This window comes from Balaenoptera musculus, chromosome 5 (genome assembly GCF_009873245.2).
Source record: "Balaenoptera musculus isolate JJ_BM4_2016_0621 chromosome 5, mBalMus1.pri.v3, whole genome shotgun sequence".
Lineage (NCBI taxonomy): Eukaryota > Metazoa > Chordata > Mammalia > Artiodactyla > Balaenopteridae > Balaenoptera > Balaenoptera musculus.
Genome location: NC_045789.1, coordinates 138,925,048 through 138,949,085, shown reverse-complemented (window position 1 = coordinate 138,949,085; position 24,038 = coordinate 138,925,048). Strand labels below are relative to the sequence as shown.

At 48.2% G+C, this 24,038-nt stretch overlaps 1 protein-coding gene across 7 annotated transcripts in view; it reads left to right on the top strand.

Annotated features, from left to right (window-relative positions):
• Window positions 1-24,038, top strand: part of FAM193A (family with sequence similarity 193 member A) — a 173,028-nt gene that overhangs the window by 85,084 nt on the left and 63,906 nt on the right. For 3 of the 7 annotated variants that reach the window (XM_036853424.1, XM_036853428.1, XM_036853426.1), the window contains 4 exons: window positions 12,534-12,679; window positions 13,016-13,183; window positions 16,269-16,503; window positions 21,945-22,069. In XM_036853424.1, the coding sequence (XP_036709319.1) occupies window positions 12,534-12,679; window positions 13,016-13,183; window positions 16,269-16,503; window positions 21,945-22,069 (674 nt within the window). Of the gene's footprint in view, window positions 1-11,288; window positions 11,356-12,533; window positions 12,680-13,015; window positions 13,184-16,268; window positions 16,504-21,944; window positions 22,070-24,038 lie in introns of all 7 variants that reach the window. The other 4 variants (XM_036853425.1, XM_036853427.1, XM_036853423.1 and 1 more) reach the window with 3 other exon arrangements.

The following is a 24,038-nucleotide window of genomic DNA, read 5'->3' as shown; positions in this document are numbered from 1 at the left end:
AACTTTACAGTGATGTACATCAATTATTTTTCCATAAAACTGGGGGAAAAAATTAAAGCCCAATATCGAAAACAAAATGCCCATTAAAAAATACTACTTAAACAAGTTTTGTTGGAAGATACAGAGTTGTTTTCTGGTTTTTGCAGTTATTTAAAAAAAAATGCTGTTGGGCATCTATATATCCATCTCTTGGTACTTGTTTGTAAGAGTTTTGTTAGGGTGTGTTTCGGTCGGGATTCTCCAGAGAAACAGAACCAACAGGAGATGGATGGATGGATGGATGGATGGATGGATGGATGGATGGATAGATAGGGAAAAGAAAAGAAAAGAAAAGAAGCGGAGGTTTATTATAGGGACTGGCTCAAGTGGTTATGGAGGCCAAAAGTCTCGCTATGTACATTCTGCAAGCCGGAGAACTGGAAGTGCTGGTGTCCGAGGGCAGAAGAGGGACATCTCTCTGCCTTTTTATTCTGTTCAGACCCTCAGAGGAATGGACGATATCCATCTGCACTGGGGAGGGCCATCTTCTTTATTCAGTCTACCCATTCCGGTGCCGATCTCTTCGGAGACACCTCACAGACACACCCAGAAATGATGTTTTACCAGCTCCCCGGGCATCCCTGAGCCCAGTCAAGTTGACACACAAAATCAGTCATCACAGAGTGTTTATCTGTGGAGTGGAGTTGCTGGGTTACAGGTAATTCAGGCACATTCGTAAGGCAGTCCCAGCTTCTGGAGTGAGCGCCAGCAGCACTTGAGCCCCGGTCGCCTGTGTTCTCGCCTAGGCTTGGCCTCAGGGAGGCAGAGCTTGAGGCTGGGGTCGGGGAGCAGTAAGGTAGACAGATGGTGGCCCTCATGAGGTCCCACTAAGACAGGAGAGCCAGTGTCTGTTTCTAGAAGAGACAGATTTGCAGGCAAGCCTGTAGAGGATGCAAGTAAGGTCGGGTGAGGAGTGTAGAAGTTGAGAAAATTGCTGCCAGCATTTTTTTATAAACTTGTTTTTGAGAACGAGGCTGGGTTGAGGGGACTGGGAAGGAGCAAGGGAGTGGGTAAGGTTTCAGTGAGAACAGTGAGCTGGCAGGGCGTCGGGTTGCCGGACAGCCTGAGGTGCTTGTTGAAGATGGAGACATCACTGAGCAGTGGCCCCGACCTGCCCATCGGCAAGGACCTTCCCCTCAGCAGCGTCCGGTGTTGGGGAGAGAGAACCAGGCAGGGCGGCTTGGCTGAGCGGGCTCAGCAGAGGCCTGGCCCAGGGTGACTGAGAGCAGAGTCGCTTACCCTTTACCGCCAGCACGCACCTCAGCCCTTCCGACCTGCCGGCACCCCCTAACCCCACCCCGAATCTCTACTGCAACTCGTTTGCCCTGGTTCCTGTCTCACCCATCTCAGGGTGTCTACACAGGCCTGGCACAGAGCAGGTACCTGGGAATGATTTTTGAATGAAGGAACGAGCCTGCCTTTGATTTGTATCCACAGATAATGTTTCAGGACTTAAGAATGTTTACAGTATACATCCTGTACAGTAGAGTTCACACCTTGTTGGGGCTGTGGACGTGAGTTCCTGATCTGTGAATTCTCTGACGGTTTGTATTCTGATAACGGGGGAGGGCATGCTCAGATCATGTGGAGGGCTTTGCCCCTGACTTCTGTGGGCCTGGGTGCACTGCTTTTCAGGGTTACTGAGGCAGCAGCAGAAGTTGTCTTGATATTCACATTCTATGCTGAAGCCAAGCAAAGACCCATCAAAGGCGTGACCCGCTCTGTGCAGGAGAAATTCAGACAGGCAAAGAGGTGGGATGGTTGAGACATTGTGCAAAGACCCACGGGGTGCAGGCCTGACTCAGGAGAGCCTGCCTTCACTTAGTTGTCAGAACCAGGCTGTGTTGAATTTAGCAATTTGGTTTCAGCAAATCATCCTTTTTTTTTTTTTTTTTTTTTTCTTTTTTGGCCCTGTTGCGAGACTTGTGGGATCTTAATTCCCCGACCAGGGATTGAACCAGCTCTCAGTAGTGAGAGTGCCGAGTCCTAACCAGTGGACCACCGCCAGGGAATTCCCCCATCTGTGTCTTTAAAATAATGTTAATTTGAATTTTAATGATTTTCAGGGGTTTTTCTATTTAAGTTGTAGACCAGCTTGGTTTTTTATAGTTGTAAAAAGGCCTTAAAAACATAAATTATGTTGCATTTTACATTTATGTTTGTTTAAGTAACAAAAATAGTTTTAAGTCTGGTGTGGGGGAGTGGGAGATGTTACTCTGGAGAATTTTTTTTTCTTTTATTTATTTATTATTTTGTTTATTTATTTATTTGTTTATGGCTGTGTTGGGTCTTTGTTGCTGTGCGCGGGCTTTCTCTAGTTGCAGCGAGCGGGGGCTACTCTTTGTTGCGGTGCGCGGGCTTCCCATTGGGGTGGCTTCTGTTGTTGCAGTGTGCAGGCTGTAGGGGCGTGGGCTTCAGTAGCTGTGGCACGCAGGCTCAGTAGTTGTGGCTCGTGGGCTTAGTTGCTCCATGGCATGTGGGATATTCCCGGACCAGGGCTCGAACCCGTGTCCTCTGCATTGGTAGGCGGATTATTAACCACTGCGCCACCAGGGAAGTCCCTATTTTTTCTTTAAAGGGGCCTGTGTAGCCCTCAGGCATCCTGCCACAAGGATGACTACTTAGCAAATTAATATTCTACTTTTCTGTTTTCAAGGTTGACTGATGTATAAAGGCTCTGTTTTGGTTGTGGACATTAGCATTTGTGTCTGTGTTCACCTATATATTGTTAAAATGTAAGTCTTGCATTTTACACTAAGGAACCAGGTTCTCTTAATAGTTACCATGACCACAGTTCTAATCAAAGGCATATAGTTCCAATTTAAACCAACCATTTAAGGGTTTGCTAATAGTTGTCCTTATCTCGAATGTTTGCTCTGTTGAGTCTTGGTTCATAATGCAAACATATAAAATTCCTTTGTAATGAACCTCATGAAAGTGGTTGTGCTAATAAAATGTGTCACTGCTACCATGAATTGTCAGATCGAGAGGGCAGAACTTGAGTCAGCCTCACAGAAAGATAATCTGAATGGTAGTCTTTGGCTTTTTTAGCTTAAAATAATACTTTTAAGTCTTATCCATGTTCTTGCATGTATCAGTAGTTAATTATTTCTGAGTAGTGTTCCGCTGTATGGATGAACCACAGTTTATCCATTCGCCAATAGAGGGACATTGGTGTTTCCTGGTTTGGGCTATCATGAATAAAGCTGCTGGTAACATTTGAGTACAAGTCTTTGTTTGGACAGAGTTCATTTCTCTTTGATAAATACCTAGGAGTGGAATTGCTAGGTTGTGGGTAAGTGTATGACTAACATTATAAGGACCTCTCATGGTATTTTACAAAATGCTTATACTGTTTCCCAGCCGCGTATGAGAGTTCTCCTTTGTATCTCCATCCTCACCAAGGTTGGATATTGATAGTCTTTAATTATGGCCAGTCTAATAATGGCTTACAGTGTTATCTCATTATGGTTTTAAATTGCATTTTCTTAATGACTTGTTGAGCATCTTTTCATGTGCTTATTTTCTGTCTCTTTGGTGAAGTGACTGTTCAAACCTTTTGCATATTTTTAATTGGGTGGTTTATCTTACTATTGAGTTGCCAGAAATCTTTATATATTCTGAATACAAGCCTTTTATCAGGTATGTTTCTCAGATATTTTCTCCCAGTGTGGTTTGCCTTTTCATTACATAACACTGTTGTTGTTGTTGTTTTTAATATTTATTTATTCATTTATTTTGGTTGCACTGGGTCTTAGTTGTGGCATGCAGGATCTTTGTTGCGGCATGTGGGATCCTTTAGTTGCGGCATGCGGGCTTCTTAGTTGCTGCATGCATGCGGGATCTAGTTCCCTGACCAGGGATCGAACCCAGACCCCCTGCATTGGGAGCGCGGAGTCTTACCCACTGGACCACCAGGGAAGTCCCAATAACACTGGTTTTTGAACATCAAAAAATTTTAATTTTGGTCAAGTCCAGTTCATCAATTTTTAAATGATTTGGGCTTTTTGTGTTCTGTATAAGAAATCTTTGCTACCCAAAGTTTATAAAGATTTTTTGCCCTGTGTTTTTTTCTAGATGTCTTATAGTTTGAGCTTCTACATTTGATTCTTGATCCATTTTGAGTGAAGTTTTGTATCTTTTGTGAAGTAAGGGTTGAGGTTCATCCTTGTATATGGACATCCAGTTGTTCAAGAACTATTGTTGAAAATGCTATTTTTCCTCATTGAAAGACCTTGGCATCTTTGTCAAAAATCAGTTGATGCTGTATGTGTGGGTCTACTTCTGGACTTCCACTCTACATGTATACCCATGCTTTTGCCAGTACCATACTGTCCTGATTCCTGTAGCTTTTTATAGTAAGTTATGAAATTAGGTAGTAAAGATCCTCAGGCTTTGTTCTTCTTAAAAAGTGTTTGGCTGTTCTAGGTCCTTTGCATTCCCATATAAAGTTTAGAATCATCTTGCCAGTTTCTACAGAAAAACCCACTGAGATTTTAACTGGCACTGTGTTGAGCCTATAGACCAATTTGGGGAGAAATGACATCAAAATAATATTGAGTCTCCCACTCCATGAACATGATATGACTTTTCATTTATTTCATTTTTAAGTTTATTCTTAGAATAGTTTTGTAGTCTTCAATGTGTAGGCTTTGCACAGTGTATTGAAACATTTCCAAAGCATTTCATCTTTTTCTTGCTATTTTAAATGGTACTTCTAAAAAAAATTTCAGTGTCCAATCATTTATTGCTAGTATATAGAAGTGTAACTGTTTTTTGTATATTGACCTTATATCCTGTGAAGATTCATTTATTTTTTAAATTATTTATTTATTTTTTTGACTGCATTGGGTCTTAGTTGCGGCACACGAGATCTTTTGTTGTGGCACGCGGGCTCCAGAGTACATGGGCTCTGTAGTCGTGGCGCACAGGCTTAGTTGCAGAGTTGTAGTTTGTGGCACGCGGGCTGTCTAGTTGTGGTGCGTGGGCTCAGTAGTTGGTGGCGCCCGGGCTTAGTTGGCCCGCGGCATGTCGGATCTTAGTTCTCCAACCAGGGATTGAACTTGTGTCCCCTGCATTGGAAGGTGGATTCTTAACCACTGGACCACCAGGGAAGTCCCACGATTCATTTATTAATTCTAGCGGTCTTTTGGTAGACTCTGTAGGATTTTCTACGTAGTTGATCACATCATCTAAAAATAATGTGTTTTTTCATTTCCAATCTGTATGTCTTTTTTTTTCTTCTTCTTCTTTATTCCGTTGGCTGGAACCATCAGTGTGATGTTGAATAGAAGTGGTATGAGCAGACATCCTTCCCTGTTCCCAGTGTTAAGGGGAAAGCATTTAGTTTTTCACCATTAAGTATAGGAGTAGAATCTTATAGATCAGGTTGGAGAAGTTTACTTCTGTTTTTAGTTTGCTGAGAGTTATCATGAATGGATATTTAATTTTGACAAATTCTCTTCCTACATCTATTTAGATGATCATAGAGCTTTTCTTTTTTAGTTTGTTAACAAAATTAATTATGGTGATTTTTGAAATGTTGAATGAACCTTGCATTCCTGGGATAATCCACACTTGGTTGTGGTGTATTATCTTTTTTATAGATTGCTGTATTGGATTTGCTAATGTTTTTCTAAAGATTGTTGCATCTGTGTTCATGAAGGATATTAGTCTCTAAGTTTCTTGTCTGACAATATCTTTGTGTGGTTTTGGTGTCAGGGTAATATTTGCCTTTTAGAATGAGCTGGGAAGTATTCACTCTTCTTTAATTTTCTGGAAAAGGTTGTGTAGAATTGGTATTATTTCTGCCTTAAATGTTTGGTAGAATTCACCAGTGAAGCTGTCTTGACCTAGAATTGGCATTATTGGGAAGGTTTTGAACTGTGAGTCCAATTTAGTTAGTAAAGATTGTCTTTCTTCATGAGTGAGCTTTGTTAATTTTTGTCTTTAAAGAAATTTCACAGTATATGCAAGTCAAGTCGTTTTGCTGTACATTTTAAACATATACTGTGATATATGTCAATTGTATCTCAGTAAAACTGGGGGAAAAAAGAAATTCGCCCTTTTTATGTCAAATATATTGGTATGAAGTTGTTCAGAATATTCCCTTGTTATTTTTTAATTTTTCACAGGATCTGTAGTGATTGTGTGCCCTCCCTTTCATTCCTGATATCAGTTGTTTGGGTTTTGTTTTTGTCTTTTTTTCCCTGATAGCCTGGCTAGAGGTTTATCATTTTTATTGATCTTTTCAATAAAAGGGAAAAGAACCACATTTTGGTTTAATTGATTTTCCATTTTCTATTTTATTAATTTCTGCTGTTAGGTTTATTCTTTCTTTCTTTCTACTTTATACTTAATTTGTTATTCTTTTGGTTTCTTTTTTTTTTTTTTTTTCTTTTGGTTTCTTAAGGTAGAAGTTTACATCATTGATTTGAGACCTTTCTTCTTTTCTGATACGTGTTTTATTCCCTAAAATTCTATCCAAGCATTCCTTTAGCTGCATGCCACAAATTTCGATATGTTGTGTTTTTCATTCTGTTCAAAATATTTTATACTTACTCTTAGTATGATTTATCCTTTGACCCATGGGTTATTTAGAAGTGTGTTTTTTAACTTCCTTATAATTTGGTGTGTTTTCTAGATATCTTTTTTTAAATTGAGGTATATGTATTTTTTAATTTGGCTGTGCCGTGCAGCTTGAGGGATCTTAGTTCCCCGACCAGGGATCAAACCTGGGCCCTGGCAGTGAAAACGCTGAGTCCTAACCACTAGATCACCAGGGAGTTCCCAGAATTAAGGTATAATTGACATACAACATTCTATTAGTTTCAGGTGTACAACATAATGATTCAGTATTTGTATATATTGCAAAATGATCACTGCAGTAAGTCTAGTTAACGTCCATCATCATACATAGTTACAAAAACAGTTTTTTTGTGTGTGATGAGGACTTTTAAGATATACTCTCTTAGCACCTTTCAAATATGCAGTAGAGCATTATTAACATAGTCACCATGCTGTACATTAGATCCTCTTGACTTATTTATTTTATAAATGGAAGTTTGTACCTTTTGACCTTCTTTTTATTACTATTATCATTGTAATCAGAGAACGTACTTTATATGATTGATTTTTTTTTAATGTGTTGACATTTGTTTTATGTTCAGTCTTGGTTAATGTTCCATGTGCACTTGAAAGAATTTGTGTTCTGCTGTTGTTGGGAAGAGTGTACTGTGAGTGTTAGTGAGATCAGATTGGTTGACGGTGGTGGTCACGTTGACACCCTTTCTGATGTTTCCGTCTAGTCCAGTTATTGAAAGGAGTGTTGAAATTTCCAGACGTAATTGTGGACTTTTACATTTATCTTTTTAATTCCTGCCTCGTGTATTTTGAGCTCTGTTATTAGAGTGCTTACCCATTTAGCATTGTTATTGCTTCTTGTTGAATCAGTCTCATTGTCATTATTATTTTAGCATCATCATATTCATCATCTCCTTCACTGGTGCCAATATTCCTTGTTCTGAAGCCAACTTCTGCTGATACTAATACAGCCACCCAGCTTTTTTTGGTTAGTGTTTGCATGGAATTTTTCTCCTAACCTTTATTTTCAACCTCTTTGTGTCTTTGTAATCTCCTGTAGAAAACATAGTGGCTCTTGCTTTTTAATCCAATCTGACCATCTCTGCTAACAATTGGAATATTTATTTCCATTTAATGTAATTATTGATAGTTTGGATTTAAATATACCATCTTGCTTTTTTTTTTTTCCACCCCTATTTTTCCCTTCTGTTGTTTGCTGTTCTTTACTTCTTTTCCTTCTTTTCATTTGGATTAATTGAATATTTTTCTTTCTTTCTTTCTTTTTAAAGATTTATTATTTATTTTTATTTATTTATTTTTAGCTGCATCGGGTCTTAGTTGCAGCATGCAGGATCTTTGTTGAGGCACACAGGCTTCTCTCTAGTTGTGGTTTGTGGGTTTTCTCTTCTCTAGTTGTGGCGTGCAGGCTCTAGGGCGCGTGGGCTCCGTAGTTGCGGCACATGGGCTCTCTAGTGGAGGTGCGCGGGCTCAATAGTTATTGCTTGTGGGCTTAGTTGCCCCGTGGCATGTGAGATCTTAGTTTCCCGACCAGGGGTCGAACCCGCGTCCCCTGCATTATAAGGTGCATACTTTACTACTGGACCACCAGGAAAGTCCCCGAATATTTTTATAACCCTGTTTTACCTCTTCTTGGCTTATTACCAGTATCACCTTGTTTCATAATTTTTAATGGTTCTAGAGTTTACAGTATGTATCTTCAACATTTCAGCCTCTACTTTCAAAGAATATTATGTACTTAAATGTAGTGTAAGAACCTTTCAATATTGTACTCAGAGCACCACCATTTTTTGTGCTAGTATAGTCATATATTATTTGCATACCTATTGTAAACTTTACCATAGATTTTTATTATTTTTGCTTTAAATAGTTAACTTTTTTTTTTCATATCTCTCTATAGACTCTATACATATTTTAATGGCTGCAGAGTATTCCATCATTCTGATATCATAGTTTGCTTAGTCTCTCTCTTATTTTTGAAGTAGAGTTGATTTACAGTGTTGTGTTAGTTTCTGGTGTACAGCAAAGTGAGTCAGTTATACATACATATTCTTTTTTCATATTCTTTTCCATTATGGTTTATTATAGAATATTGAATATAGTTCCTTGTGCTATGCAGTAGGACCTTGTTTTTTATCTATTTTATGTATAGTAGTTTGTATCCACTAATCCCAAACTCCTAATTTATCCCTCTCCCTGCCCACCACCCCCCCCCCCCAGGTTAGTTATCTTTTTAAAAGAGTTTACAAATGAGAGGGGTCTTTGGCCCACATCTTTATCATCTGTGGTCCTCTTCGTTCCTTTGTGTAGCCCCACATCTCCACTTGGGGCCATTTAACTGGAACTGCCTTTAACATTTCTTGTCGTGCAGGGAAGCTTCTGTTTGTCTGACTGAGAGCTTTTATTTTGCCCTCATTTTTAACCGATACTTTTGTTCAGAATTCTAGGCTGTAGGTCAGGTCTTTGCTGCCCAACCCGTTTCTGATGCGAAGTGGCGTTGTTGTTCTTCTCTTTGCTCCTGTAGACGGAAGGGGTGGTTTCCTCTACCTGCTTCTCAGCTGTGTACTTCTCACTGGTGTTTAGCAGTTTTGCTCTGTGTGCCTTGGTTGTTAGCTTTGGTTTATTGTGCTTGGGATTGCAGGGGCTTTTAAGATATGTCAGTTTACAGTTTCATCAAATTTGGGACATCTTCAACTGTTTATTCACTTAGCCCCTTTTTTCCTGGGACACAGTTACCTGTGTGTTAGACATCTTGATTTTGTCGTACAAATGCTTTGTTTTTCTCAATCCTGTTTCTCGCTGTGCTTCATTTGGATATTTATTTTTATTACTTGTCTTCAGGTTTATTGATATTCCGCTGGGTATAATCTGCTCTTAAGTCTATCTCATGTATTTTTTTCTTTCAAGATATTTTTTATTTTTCATCTCCAGAAGTTCCATTTGCTTATTTTTACATCTTTGGTCTCTCACCTCATCATATTTGTTTTCCTCTACTTTCGTGAACATATGGAGTTTATTCATAGTCTCCAGTTCCAGATTCCTGTCTGTTGGTTGCATCGTCTCTGTTACTTGGGGGTCTGTTTCTATTGATTGGTTTCCCTCCCGGTTATGTGTTGTATTTTCCTGCCTCTTGGCTTTGTTATTGGATGCTGGACATTGTATATTTCACATTGTTGAAGTGTTGGGTTTTGTTGTATTCTTTTAAACTGTGTTGGACTTGGGCAGAACATAGTAACTGAAGTTAAATCTGTCTAAGATGCGCACCGTAAGGTGACACGTTTAAGGATTTACCATATGGTCGCCATGCGCCCTATTTTGAAAGGTCTAAAACTTCCTCCCATGTCAGTAGGAAAGGCTACTTTTTCAGGTTCTTGGCTGCTGCTCTGAGTCTGTCCAGGGTACCCGGCAGCATCGTTGGTGCTCGTGTGCAGTGGCAGGCGGGTCAGAACGGGTCCTGCTCTCACGGAACTGATCTTGTGGTGGTGAAGACAGGTCAAAAACAGGAAAACCCCAGGAATTCAGATAGCAGTTTGTGATGTCAGAGATTAGCCAGGGTGACCAAGGTCAGGAGGCGGCAGCGCACCACTGATGTGAACAGGGTCACTTGAACGTGGAGAGTGATGAGCTAGTGACAGGAGACCCGTGCCCAGACCCGAGAAGGGACAGGGTCACTTGAACGTGGAGAGTGATGAGCTAGTGACAGGAGACCCGTGCCCAGACCCGAGAAGGGACAGGGTCACTTGAACGTGGAGAGTGATGAGCTAGTGACAGGAGACCCGTGCCCAGACCCGAGAAGGGAGCTCTAAGGCTGCAGTCGTGGTGCATCCAGGGAGCAGCCGCTCCGGGTCAGGGCAGGGCTCGAGGACACACTTGGAGCAGAGGGGCTGCTGGGAGGCTGAAGCAGCGGCTGGCGGGCTCGCCGGAGCGGGGGCTGCACCCAGTCCCTCGGCCGCCGAGCGGTAGGAGTGGGCCAGTGCAGCCGGGAACCAGGAGGGAGGCCTCTGCCGAAGAGGCCAGATGCCGACCACAGCAGAGGAGCAGTGTTTGCAGGGCAGAAAGTGGTGGGTTTGGAGCTGAGACGCAAGAATTGAGAACTGGTTCAACCAGCCCCCCTGAGTAGGTATCTTTTTGCTGAGGTGTGATTGATGGAGAGAATTCTTCTTTTGTCGGAAGCCATTCAAAGGCTTAGTAGATTAGCGCTCTGGGTGAAGGGAGCAAGTGCAGTGAAGTAAAAGCAGATGTTGGTCCTGGCCAACCTGGAAGACAGCGGGAAGACATTGAGAGTCTATTCAAGTGGTGTGGGAGGGTCTTTGCAGGGATGTGTATGGTCTCATTCGTACGTTAAACACCACTCTGGCTGCTGCTTGGAGAACGGACCCTCGGTGTGCAGGGTGGCTGTAGCACCGTGGTATCCAGGCCTGGGGTGGGTGACAGTGGCCTCGGCTGGGCTGGACACGTGGGTGGAGTGTGGGCGCGTGTGGGGTGGAGGCAGGGCGCGCAGCCTCGCTGCTCTCGGGGAGCAGCCTGCTTCCTCCACCACCGCCTCAGACCCGTCTCGTCTGACCGCCCGTGCCTGCCCCTCGCTGACTTGTCAGTCAGACCCGTGGCCTCTCCGGTCACAGTTAGAATCAGCATTGTCTCATTTTCAGGAATGCATGTCCCATCTGCAGAAAGCGCAAGTGTCTCATCTGGTTCAGAGCTTCTCCCTCAGCTTCCGTGAGTGACGTCGGCGTCACCCAAGGGCATGTTGCGGGGCTGGAGGGCAGCGGTGCCTGTCCTGCGGCCTTCCCCTTGCCACCCCCGCTCTTCCGTTCTTTGCTGGTCTCTCTGTGGTCCCCTCTGGTGCCCAGGCCCTGCGGTCCTCACAGGTGGTCCCTGGCGGGTGGCTCTTGCCCATAGGAGGCCCTGTTGAGGTTTTCCTAGGCCTCAGTCGAGACCTTGCACTGGACTGCCTGCTGGGGACTGTGTGACACCCCCGTCCCCGCTGTGCCTCTGCCCCCGGTGTAACTCCGGGGTCCGCTCACCCAGCAGGAATGTTTTCGGGCTGGGGGCTGTTCTTTGATGACGGCGCAAGTTCTGCCCTCGGCTTGGGGGTGGCTCCCCTGCTCCTGACCCCTCCACTGGAGGATTTTCTTGTGCTTCATCCAGCAGCGGATGGGGTGGGGCCGCAGGTGGGGGAGTTGGCACCCGTCTGAGGTCTGAGCCGGGCTCGTCTCAGAGCCTTTACACTTGACCTGACGGTGCCGGGAGGAGGAGCGATGCTGTCCTCCCTTCAGGAGCCTCTCCCGTGACTCGGCCCTTCTCTTCAGGCCACCGGGGCGCTGGCTGGAGCTGGCTGCCCTGCTCACGAGCCCTGCGGGACGTGCAAGCACCTTCCTGCACTGTGTGGGGTTCCTCAGACCTAAACCTGGAGCCCACATCCCCGAGGGACCAGGTGGCGGCTGTGCGGGTCGTGGGACCGTGTTCTGAGGCAGGGGGAGGTGAGGGGTCGTGATCTCCATGGCGGCCGCTGGGTGGCAAGGTCTGAGCCCACTTCCTCCTGGATGTTGTGGGGCAGAGGCTCAGGTTTCTGCGGAGTGGTGTCCCCCGGGATGGTGGTTGCAGGTACCAGTTAGGGCACTGGGAGTGGAATTGCTCTTTTTTAATGTATGAAGGAGATTCATGGACCGTCCTCGTGTGGTTGTGATGTGACTATCAGAAGGTAAAAAAATAATCGATTCCAGACAAAATTCTTGGGTGTCAGAGAGAAAGTTTCCTATGTAGTGTCGGTTGAAATATTCTCTTTTTGGTGTGTAGGTTTTACATTTTTTCTAAAAGGCGTTGTCCCGAACAGTTAGTAACGAATTTGGGCCGTGAGCATCACTCATAATGAGTCTGTCCTCTTTTCTCTAAAGCAGGGTCAAGACTTCCTTCTTCACTCCCCGCTCGGCGGCTCGCAGCCCGAGGCCGGTGGCGGGAGGCTCACCCTGGGTGCCCAGCCGTTGCCCACGGCCGCCCCCTCGGACACCGCGTGCGCCTGCGAGGCCTGCAGCGAGCGCAGGTACGGGTATCGGGGACCCTCCGCCTGCGGGGGTGGGGTCCTCCTTCGTCGCTGCCCTTGAGGACTGGTGGGAGGAGGCACGTCCTCACAAAGGGCGGGAGCCTCCCCGAAATAGTGAGGGTCTCGGGTCGATGGATGCCTCCGACTTGGGGGCTGGGGAGGCCGTCACCGCCGCTGCCAGAGGACTGGGAAGAGGAGCTGGACGCGCGGGTCCTGATTGACCTCTGGGCCCGGCTCGGCCGAGGCGGACCAGGGCCCATGGGAGCCTTGACGGCCAAGGGCCCTGGGGGCTATGCCGGGGCTGATGGTGCCGGTCCTGTGGGCGTTTGTCCCCAGGGAGATTTCGGCAGAGGCAGAGCGGGAACCTCAGCAGCTGCAGAACTACTGGTCGGAAGTGCGCTACACGGTCCGCTGCATCTACCGGCAGGCGGGCACCCCGCTGGCGGACGACCAGGACCAGTCTCTGGTGCCCGACAAGGAGGGGGTGAAGGAGCTCGTGGACAGGTGCGTGTTGCCCGGGCGCGGCCCTCCCCCACCAGCCGCCCACCCGGGCCTCCCCTCTGCTCAGGGGGACTCCCCTCTCGGGGTTGGGAGAGCTTGTCCCGCGAGCTCAGCCCTGGGCACGTGGCAGGCCTGCAGCAGACGGGCTGGGTGAACTCTCAGATTCTCATTCTGATGGAAGGCTTATTACCTGTGTAATGAAAGTGAATGGACGTACTTCTCTCATTCCTTAGTGTGTTGAGGCTGACAGTAGGACTCCTTTTGGGCACTTGCTGAGCACTTTCTCAGGCACTCCTGCTTTATCGCCCCATGGAGGAGAGGCAGTTATGCCGCTTAGGAGATGAGAAAACCGAGGCCCCGTGAGGTCCGGTGGTGGATGGAGAGCCAGTTGTCACAGGCCTGTTCACACAGGTGCTTCTCACTGGGCGGGGCTCACGGCAGGGCGCGCTTGCGCAGGCGGGGACCTTGTGCTCAGTGACAGCACAGAGTTTGAAGTGGGTGTAATTTTTATTCTTCCTTAGAGTTTGTACCATGTTTTTCCTCTTTTTAGAGATGTTCCAAATAAAAGCGGTAAATTTGAGCGAGACATTCCATGAACTGATTCTCACTTTGGTCTTTTTTTCACGTTTTGAATGCAGCCCCTTTGGGGTTCTGTAACCTCTTGTTCGCTGTGCTGTAGAGTTCATCCTGGAGATGGGTGTGGTGACTGGCTGTGGGCTGTATTAACTAGTTAGTGATTTGGCCGGTGTGTTTAGGGTTTGACTACATGAAATGGCTCTAGGTGGTGTGTGCCTTTTTTAGAAGTTAGGTTTCCTAGTGAATATTAGGAAAGTATGTATAACCTGCATGTCACACTTGCAGCTTCACAGCTTGTGAATGCTTAGGAAGAGGCCAAAGTAAAATAAGAGACAATTGAAAGGAAATGCTCAGTAAATAATTGTTCAGATGGGATGTTATGGCAGAGAGGTTTGGGAAACAGCAGTATTCTAGTAATGAAACATACCGTTAAGAATGGAAAAATTCCACGCCCCCATTTGAGGTCTGGGTATATATGTGTCACATGTTTTTCACACATTTTACGTGTACTACGTTTTTCCTAGTCTCCATGTCTAAGGACCCTCCTCTTGTTGTCTGAGTGCCAGTACACACGAGGAAGGGCTGTCTGTAAAGCCTTAAGGCACCACTAGGACCTGTGCAGCTGGCGGCGATTCTCCTTTGCCCCTTTCCGTGGCCCTCGGTGTCCTGCTGCTCTGCCTCCCTCCCCCCCCCCCCACCCCGCCCCCCATTTTCACACATCGTCACTGCGTTCAGCCACACCGCTCGGCTCTCATGCCGTCCTCCACAGACCTGCTGGTTTCTGCTCTTCGCTCAGTCTGGAATGTTCTTCCTTGCTCAGGGTTTTTTTTCCTCCCTTCCATCCTTCACTTTAGACTTCAGAGTCACCATCTCAAAGAGACCACCTGACCTAAACTCCGAGGGGCCTCCCCCATCATTCTTTATCAACCCTTCCCTTCTTTTTTATCATGTTGCTGCCACTACCTGGAATTACGCTCTGTATGTGCATGTGCTCTGAGCATCCAGTGGCCTGAGAGTTTGTTTTCCTGGCATCTTCCTGCTGTGGCTTTGACACAGCCGCCGGGGCCAGTGCTTGTTTAACGCACGGCTGGGTGAGCTCCCACAGCACCTTCATCTTCCTGCCCCTTGGCCGTAGCACTTTTTACAAGTCTACTTGCAAAAGTACCATGTGGTCATGTCATTAAATTTATAAGATACAGAAGTGGACAAAGAAATAAAATGCAATGCATGTCTAATTCCAGCAGGCGAAGAGAACCAAGAAGGAGGCGTCCAGTCTCCTTGTAAGTTCGATTGTCCCTGTGTCATTTTGAGTCTTCCTTTAAGTGAGTTTCCTTTAAGAGGTGAAATACATTCTGTTTCAGAGAACAGTTGCTGTACTAGTAATTAAACTTATGATTGTCATGCTAAGCTAAACAATTAATATATCTATATCTGAAGTAGACTCACCACAGTGGGGGTCCCATCAGTTCTTACTGTTTCTCTGGCCACGTTTTTTGTAAGGCTACACAAGTTCCATTTTCACTCGGCTCTTGTCTTTTACAATCTAGGTAGTGTGGTGACTTAGAAGTGGAATAGGTGACAACTTACAGTCTTCTCTTTTGACCCAGCGTGGTGCCCAGAGGTGAAAGGATCCGTTATCCAAATCCAGGAACTACAGCTTAATGTATTTTACAGCTTGTGTGCTGAGGTCACAGTGGTTCCTCCTGGTGATGGGCTCTAGACGGGTATTGGAGTTGTCGCTTCAGCGGTTGTAGATTTCCGTCTGGAGGCTCCTCAGAAGTGCACAGCTGAAGCGAGTGGTCACTTTAAACATAGTCATGACAGTTACTATAGAACAAGTTGGTAAAAGTTGATGATCTCCAAGTTAGGGAAGAAATTCATGAAAATGATCATTGCTGTGTGGCCTGATTGGGGCATGTATTGATTTTTTTTTTTTTTTCATGTATTGATTTGTTGTCTCTGATCTTCAGCTTACACATTTTACCTTATCGCTTTTATTATTTTTTGGTGGGATGATTTAAAAGGAGATATACTGTCTGTAAAGTTTCTTCTGATTATGAGAATAGTAGAAGAAGCCCACTTGGATCAGATACTGAATTCCTAGGAAGAAGAAAGAGCAGCCCGCTCCCGTGCTGCAGCCCAGGTGTCACCTCTGGGGGCCGTGGCTTTTCACCTGTCCGCATATAAGCGTTCAGAGATGAGTGCTGGGGTCTCCCGGGCTCAGCAGTTCTGTGGCCCCCGCGCGGCTCAGCTGTACCCGCTCTGCCACCTGCTGGCTGCCTGAGTCCCGGGACTCGCCCAGCCACCTGGCTTCGCGTCTGACCCGGCGTCGCCTCGGGGCTTGACAGCGAGCTCTCAGTGGGCTCCGGTCGCTGCCTTTTGGCCAGTGACTCTGGGACTCCCCCTCTGTCGAGCGGGCTGACTGTGAGAAGATGGCGGTTGTCATTAGGTGGGCAGCCCCGGGGTCCCAGGGTCCCACTGCGGGCGAGTGGTGACTCTCTCTCCTGTGCAGGCTCTGCGAGCGGGACCCCTACCAGCTGTACCAGCGGCTGGAGCAGCAGGCCCGAGAGTACGTGCTAGAGATGAAGGTCCGGCTCCTGCGGCAGCTGTCGGCCGCGTCCAGGGTGAAGTCGCCGTCCGCCCTGCAGGGCCCCCCGCAAGCGCACCAGTTCATCTCCCTGCTCCTCGAGGAGTACGGTGCCCTGTGCCAGGCGGCGCGCACCATCAGCACGTTCCTCGGCACCCTGGTGAGTCGGCTACGTCCCCTGCCTGGGGCGGGGGCGGGGGGGTCTGGAGGCCCGGCGCACCCCTCCCCTCCTCCGAGATGTGCAGGCGGGGCTGGGGGCCTGATTCCTCTCCTCTTTCTCTCCCCTCTGGACTTGGCTGCTGGATGAAAGCGGAAATACTGCTTGGGGACCTTGGGGCCTGGGGGCGCGGTGTGGGGACTGTGTGAGGTGAGGGCCAGAGTGGGTGACAGTAGGAAGGAGACAGAGGAGTGGCTGTGCTGTGAATTCTGCAGATGGGGGCTGTGTTCTCAGGGGGAATGCAGAGCATGGGGACGGCAGGGCACCTGTGTCCCCCCCCGGCTCGTAGTCACTGATCTACTTGCCAGCCCAGCGCTGGGCTGAGCGTAGGTTATAGAACCACGTAAGACGCCGACCCCTGTGGGCGGTCTCTGACCGCCTCAGAAGGGAAATGACCACAACTGGGTGGACGGAGGCCTCTGGTAGAAACTCAGTTCCTGGGCCTGGTCCTCGACAGCCTCAAGCGCACCTGCCGGCTGGAAGGAGGGACAAGCCGTCTTTGCTTTCTCGACTTACTAATAGTCTGTGGAGTTTCTCATCATCACTCAAATTTTATTATTAAGTGAGACTTCATTGGGCTGGTTTTGGGTGCTTTCTTAGTGGTAAAACTGCATTTTAAAACAAATGCAGTGACCAGTGGTTCCGAAGGTTTTAAGCGTAAGGTCTTTATGTGACTCTAAAGTCGATAGACCTCGATAGAAAAATTAACCAATTTTGCAGGTAGTTTCGGGGGGTTCACGGAGCTCCTCAAGCAGCATCACTTCAGTAGAGCGTTGCCGTTCCTGCAAGTGAGTCCCGAAAACCTCGAGGGAAGCACCCGCCGTGAGAAAAGGAGCGGGTGAATGCATGGGCGGGCGGTTACCCTGTTCAGTACCGAGCCTGAGGGGCTGACCCCCGGGCGTCCCAAGCAGCACCCACCCCCGGCTCACTGACTGTCTCCCTGTCCTCCAGAAGCCCAGCTCCCCTGCCGCTTGCTCTGTGCCAGCACTGGCCTGAGCCTGGTGCACAGAGCAGTGCAGAGAGCTGCTGCTGCCCCCCAGCCAGCCAGGGCCACCTCCGCCTCACCCGCCTCGGCCGCTTAGAGCGCACGCCGTCTTCCTCAGCCACCAGAAAATAATGTGGACCGTGTTTACTGAGCATCAGCTCTAAGCTCAAAATACAGCTATTTGGTCAGTGATCTCTACTTCACTTTCTTCGCACGTGGAGATACTCACTTTGGTTTCCAGTGAGACACCACAGCAGTAACCTGGACTCTCCCTTCCTCCAAGGGAGACAGCTGAACTCTGGATAACACAGGCTAAAACAAGGTAGAATCTTTTAAAACGCATTGCTGCATTGGCATGAAAGGCAAGAAGCCTTGGAGGGAAAAACAAATCGAAAGCTGGTGGAATCCTGAGAAAGTCATGTGCTCAGAAGCCAGCATTCCCTCCAAAGATTTCTTCTCGTCCTGGGAGATAGGAGGTACAGCCTAGCTCCAGCACATAATGCTGGGACCACAGATGATCACAGCCTCTGTGAGGGGGCAGGAGAGACCCTGCCCACAGGAGGGACAGCAAGGGCCTGTGCCGAGGGTGACCTTGGCAGGGGTGGGGGGCTGTTGATGTGATGTGAAAACCCCCAAGCCTAGAAGTCAGTGAGTCGGGCAACACGCAGATCCCCTCTGCGAGCTCACTTCATCCCATGTAACCACTGTACCGTTGTCACACATGAGAAAACTTATGGTGATTTCTGTGCGCTCAGAAAAATGTCCCAGTTATCTCAAAAATCTCTTTTTGTGTTTGGGGTGTTCAAACCGGATTGAGAACAGTTCACAGATTTATAACAGCGTCTTTCTGGGTCTACCCCATGATCTGAGCAGGGTAAGAGTTGACAGAGCCGAGGTGAGATTAACTTCCAAGTCCGTGTCTCAGAGTCTCAGCATGTTTGGACTTGGACTCCTTTCAGTTTAAAAACTGAGAGCCCCAAATAGCTCTTGTTTGTGCAGATTTTATCTATCAGTATTTACTGTGGTGAAATTAAAACGGAGAAATTTAAGATATTCATTAAATCACTTTTAAAATAACAGCTCATTGCATAACATAAACAGCATATCTCTAAATAAAAAAAACTGTTTTCCAAAACAAAACGTTTAGTAAGAAGAGGGGCACCGTTTACATGTTTGCACATCTCTTTAGTGTCTGGCTTAACGGAGGATGTGTGGATTCTTACATCTGCTTCTGTGCTCCGTCTGTCTTCATAGGTTGTTTTGGTTGAAGTTTTTGAAGAGAATTGGGCCTCCCACAGATACGTGTTTGGAAGAATAGTCTCATAGACTTTTCAGTTTGTTGTGGATATTCTTCTTTGAGAGAATACACCAGAGTCACAGTGCTTCTTAACGGTTAGCTGCAGTGTAGGACCTGGAGCCGTGTCACTGAGCTGAGCCGGCTCTGCTCCGTCACAGCCCACGGGTGTAGCTCACACTTCAAGTGGTTTTCCAGCATCAGACGTCGGTCGTGTGGAAAACACTGGTTCACTGAATGAGCCACACAGATCTTCCTGAAGATATTCAGTGTCACGTTAGGCAGCACGATATTCAATATTAAAAATGGCCTTTGTCACCATCCCTGCGATCCTCATCAGAAAGATCTTTAAATGTGGAGAAGCTTCAAGGCCACAGTGGCAGATGTAAGATTCCCAAAGTTCTGGTTTTTGCTTGAGAGCTCAGATTTTGGGATTGGCCACAAGTGGGGTCAGTTGTCCTTGAAGCAGCAAGCTCACTCACCGTGCACACCTTGCCAGCTCGTGCTGTGCTCACTCCCTTAGCCTCTCTGGAGACAACCCCTCCTGCCCTCCTGCCCTCCCGCCGCCGCAGGACCACGGACCGTGTCAGGGCATAGAGAGGCGTCTTCAAACACATGCCTTTCCTGGGAAATGTGCTCGTGCCCCCGGGCATCAGACCGGCCACGGGTTTTCTAATGATTGTAAACACTGAAATAAAACTGGGACCAAAGTTAGGCCTCCATTCACCTAGGAAATGCCTTCCCAGCCTGTAAGAATTGTGAAATCTGAATTTCCATTTATAAGGCCAGAAGAATCTTGAATCTCCAGCTGTTTCTCAAGCTCTGCTGCAGGACTTGACTGTACACACTTCCTCTTTCTTCTTCCAACCCCCAAACACCTCCCTGCAGGTGAAGTGAGAAGTGAGAGTGGTTTGGGTCGAAGTGCCTAGGCTCAGGTCATCCGGGAGCTTTTTCTTTGGCCTCCGGCTGGGGCAGCACCAAGTCTTTGCCAACCCCCGGGTCTGGTCTCTCGTAGCAGCTGTGACAGCACCCCCCGCGCCCCCCGCAGACCCCGTCCCCCCAGGCCCAGGGCATGTTGCTCAGCCTGTGTACACTGTTTCTGGCCTGTGAATGGGGCACGGCAGCACCAAGTTCAGGGTTCCTGTGGGCGCTGATGAGTTCGCATGTGGGAAGCACTAGGAACCAGGCCTGGCCCACGGGAAGTACTCCTTACTACTAGCCTGTGTTGTTGTCCCGAGTTGATCTGAGGTTGTGAAACGAGTTTGGGGTCTGCTGTTTCTCTTGCATGACTCACCTGGAAGTATAATTTCAGATTTCATAAAAAATGCCAAACATCTTCATAAATCGGTCTTTACCTTTATTACCTTTAGTTAATGTGAGCCCAAATCCAGAGCTGTGGTCCCACCCGTGCAAGTATTATAACTTAGTGCCCAGGGTTGCTCACAGGCTGGCGGGCAGGGACTGTTGACTCTGTCCCAGAGATCGACAGGGGAGGCCAGGCAGGACCTCGGCTCTCCTGGACGCCTTCCCTGGACCCTCTCTCATCTGGCTGAGGGCCTAGTCTGGCTGCTGCCTTAGCTCCTTTGTCATGGAGACAAATCATAAATCAGACCGTCGCCAATCCTCTGTCCCCCGGGGACTCCCGGCAGTCAGGGACCTGCTGCGCTAGTCTCTGTGTCCTCATGCTGGCACCGCGCCTGTGCAGAGTGGTCTCTGCTGAAGTGTGTGACACATGTCCTTTCCTCACTGCCTCGGTGGCTATGTCATTATTACAAGCACGTTCTTAAAATTATGTGCTTGTAATCAGGCCTCATTCCAGGCCTTGGGCCTAGTTTTTCGGTTCCCAGGCCCTGGTCTTCTGCCCCACCCAGCTTTCCTGTATCGTAATTGCTCCGAGAGACGCTGCGTGTGAAACAAGAATGATGAAATTTAGACCTGGGAGGCCCTGGTGTTTTGGCAGAACGCGCAGTGAGGACAGGTGCTGGAAGCGCTGACAGAGTCGGGGGTTTGGGGTTCCCTGCGGACGTCACGGATGCCCGGCCGAGGCTCCGTGTGGGTCTCAAGTACAAGCAGGGGGCTGCGTGCGGCTCGCAGAGCAGGTGTGCGTGCGCGGTAGGGCGGGGCCACGCGTGCTCCGCAGCGTCCCGCAGGTGTGTGCTCGGGAACAGGAGCTGCTCGCCCCAAGCTGCCCTCTCAGCCCCTCCGTCCACCAGTGATCAGGGCAAGGGCAATGGAATCTCCACGCGTAGATCGTGTCCTGACATCTCCAGGTGTCATAATTTCAGCTCAGTTGGGCTATGCAGTAAATAGGAACAGACCAGTACATGGGGTGGCATGAGTCACCTGTTCAGAGGGGACTGGAGTGTGGTGCCCAGTGAAGCCTCTCCAGACCGTCGGTCACTCAGGTGAGGAATGTTTCCCCACGTGCGAGGTGGTGCACCACGAGTGGTGTGCGTGTGACTGACAGACGGACGTGTGGGTTTACACGCGCGTGGTTGCGGCCAGAAGCTGTTGAATGTGAACGCTGCACGTGGGGAGGTCGTGGTGCTGTCTGCCCCGGTCACCCTGTTCTCTCTGGAGGTCACTCGCTGTGATGGCCAGGATGCTTCCAAATGTTCAGAAGTGTTGTTCAGAAGGAAGTGACTGATGAGGTTGCCCATGGTTGCCAGGGAAAGAAGGAGCAGAGCTTCCACACAGCATCTCTAGCAGGGAAGTTGCTGTGTCTGTCGGAACGGGAGACTTCTCGAGACAGGCTCAGGCACGATTGTCCTTCGGCATCAGAGGATTTGTATGCGTTTATTTAAGTTGTTTGAGAGGTAGGGCGTGCAGTACATTTGGGAGGCATGGTTATGAGAAATGGCTGCCGGACGTGTACGCTGGTTTCTCTTTTTTCTGTCCCCTCGTCTGTGTGCGTCTTGCCGCCCCTTTGTTTTGTGTTGAGCCATTTGGAAGGGAGGCCGGAGGCACAGGGAGTAGCAGCCCCTCCTGAGCAGAATGCTCTGGGCCTGGTCAGAGGGCTGTGGGTTTGGGGGCGGGGGGGAGAAGCCCTTCTGGGAATTTGTCAGTCTTTGACTGGGTGTGTCTTCTATGTGTCTGTCTAACTAGGAGAACGAACACTTGAAAAAGTTCCAGGTTACGTGGGAGCTGCACAACAAGCACCTCTTTGAAGACCTGGTCTTCTCGGAGCCGCTTCTCCAGAGCAGCCTGCCGGCGCTGGTGTCGCAGATCAGGTACTCGGCCTCCACCGGCACGTGTCCTGCTGGCGTGACGGCGTGCTCCCGAACGCCACTGCAGGGGCAGTTCTTGCCTGAAAATTACCGGGCTTAGGGGAAAATACAGTTTGGGTAGAAAGCTCAAAACCCAAAGAGTAATACGATTGAACTTTAAAATAATAAACCCAGTATCATTGCTACTAAGGTTTAGCCTCACAGATTTCTCCTGAATGGGGAAAAGCTGTGGTAAACATAGCAGTTCACTTGACAAGTCCCAGGCTTTGCCAGGTGGCTGTGGTGTGGTCTGTGCTGGCGCACTTGGGGGGCAGGGGGAGGGCTGGTGGTGCTAAGGGGCTCCGGGGCGCTAGGGGAGGGATTAGACACGCTGTCAGGTCTCTCAAGCATTCGCTTCGCATCGTGGCTCATGGCTTGGGTTCTTCTTACTGCTGTAGAGCTTCCGTGGGGCTTCATCAGGTGTGCCAAGCCCGGAGTCCCAAATACAGCCTCGGGTCACTTGCCCTGGTGAGGGGGAAGGGGAAAGTGCAGCCTGGGGTGTTTGCTCCGAGGTGGCTTGACAAGTTGGGCCTCTCCTTGGATCTGCTGTCCCTGTGCTAGAGAGCCAGGTGTGAGCTACCTCAGCCCTGCAGCGGGTGATTTTGTTCCTCATCTGCTTACCACCTGTGAACAGATTCCCAGGCTGTAGACGCATCACAGAACAGCACAGACTGTAGTCATCTTGGTTTAAAGGTCCACACCAAAATATGGTTGGGCCAGATTCGCAAAGAAGGGTAATTATTTTTACGTCAGTATATTATTGTTGCAGTTAACTTACACAGTACTCACCTTTTTTTTTTTCCCCTTGAAATCCATATTTCAATCCAGTCTTTGTTTCCTGTATTCCTAACTCCTATTTGAGGGGTCCTAGCTATTCCCACTTCTCACCCTTACCTCCGGAGCAAGAATAACCTTAAAAGCAGCTAGGGAAGGAGGACTGGGGCTGAGGTGGTCAGGACAAAGAGTTACTGGTGTGGCCCGCACCCTGCTTCCAGCATCTCCCGCACCACCGCCTGCTTCCCACCCACCCTGACAGCGCCGTTACGTTCCATGGTGGGTGCACAGAGACGTGAGTGTCCTAACCGCGACCCTCATGGAGATTGTGCCCAGTTACGATGCTCAAATCCAGCAAGAGCACTTTTTATAAAAAGACATGCATCTTGTGTGTGCGTGGGGGGGTGGGGGTGGGGTCCTTATAGCAGCATTCCAGGGTATTTAGCCTTTTTTTTTCTTTTTCTGGTGAGCCAGGGAGTTTGATGGGCCTCTCATCAAACCGTGGGTGGGTGACAGAAACCTGAAATGTGTTATAAAGCTCCACTTTTTCCTGTGCCCTGGCTCTGGCTTTCTCATCTTGCTCATTGCGAATGGTGGTCAGTCTCCAAAGATCAGCAGTGTTTTAGAGTCTTCGGTGTTAATCCTGGGGTCAAGCTGCAGAGTTGCTCTCAGGAGCGGGTGAGGGACAGGGTGCTTGGAGATGGGGATGGAAGCTGGGGAGAAGGCAAGCAGGGCGTTCCCCAGGAGTCCGGGGCGCCAGAAGGAGCCATTCCTTCGAGTTCCCCAGGAGACACCTTTGTTGGGCCCAACAAAGAACAATTCAGATTTGAGCTTGTAGTTTACAGATACCTATTTAACAACTCCTAAAAATTTTGTGACAACTTATATACAAACGCTACCCCCTAAAGTAATGACTATGTCTGTGGCACACAAAATCCATAGTTGTGAGTATTGCAACACTGACACTTTTTGTCTCTGGGCCTGCATTTTGTTTAACTTTATTATAAAGTAAAATACAGATACAGAAGACTACACAAAATAAATGTAAGCTGAATGGATTGATAGCAGGTGAACATCCCTTAGCCCCAGCCCAGCGTGCTCACCTAGAAGCAAGTCCATCTGCGTGGCCCACTGGGCACGGGAGCCTCGCCCAGAGCTG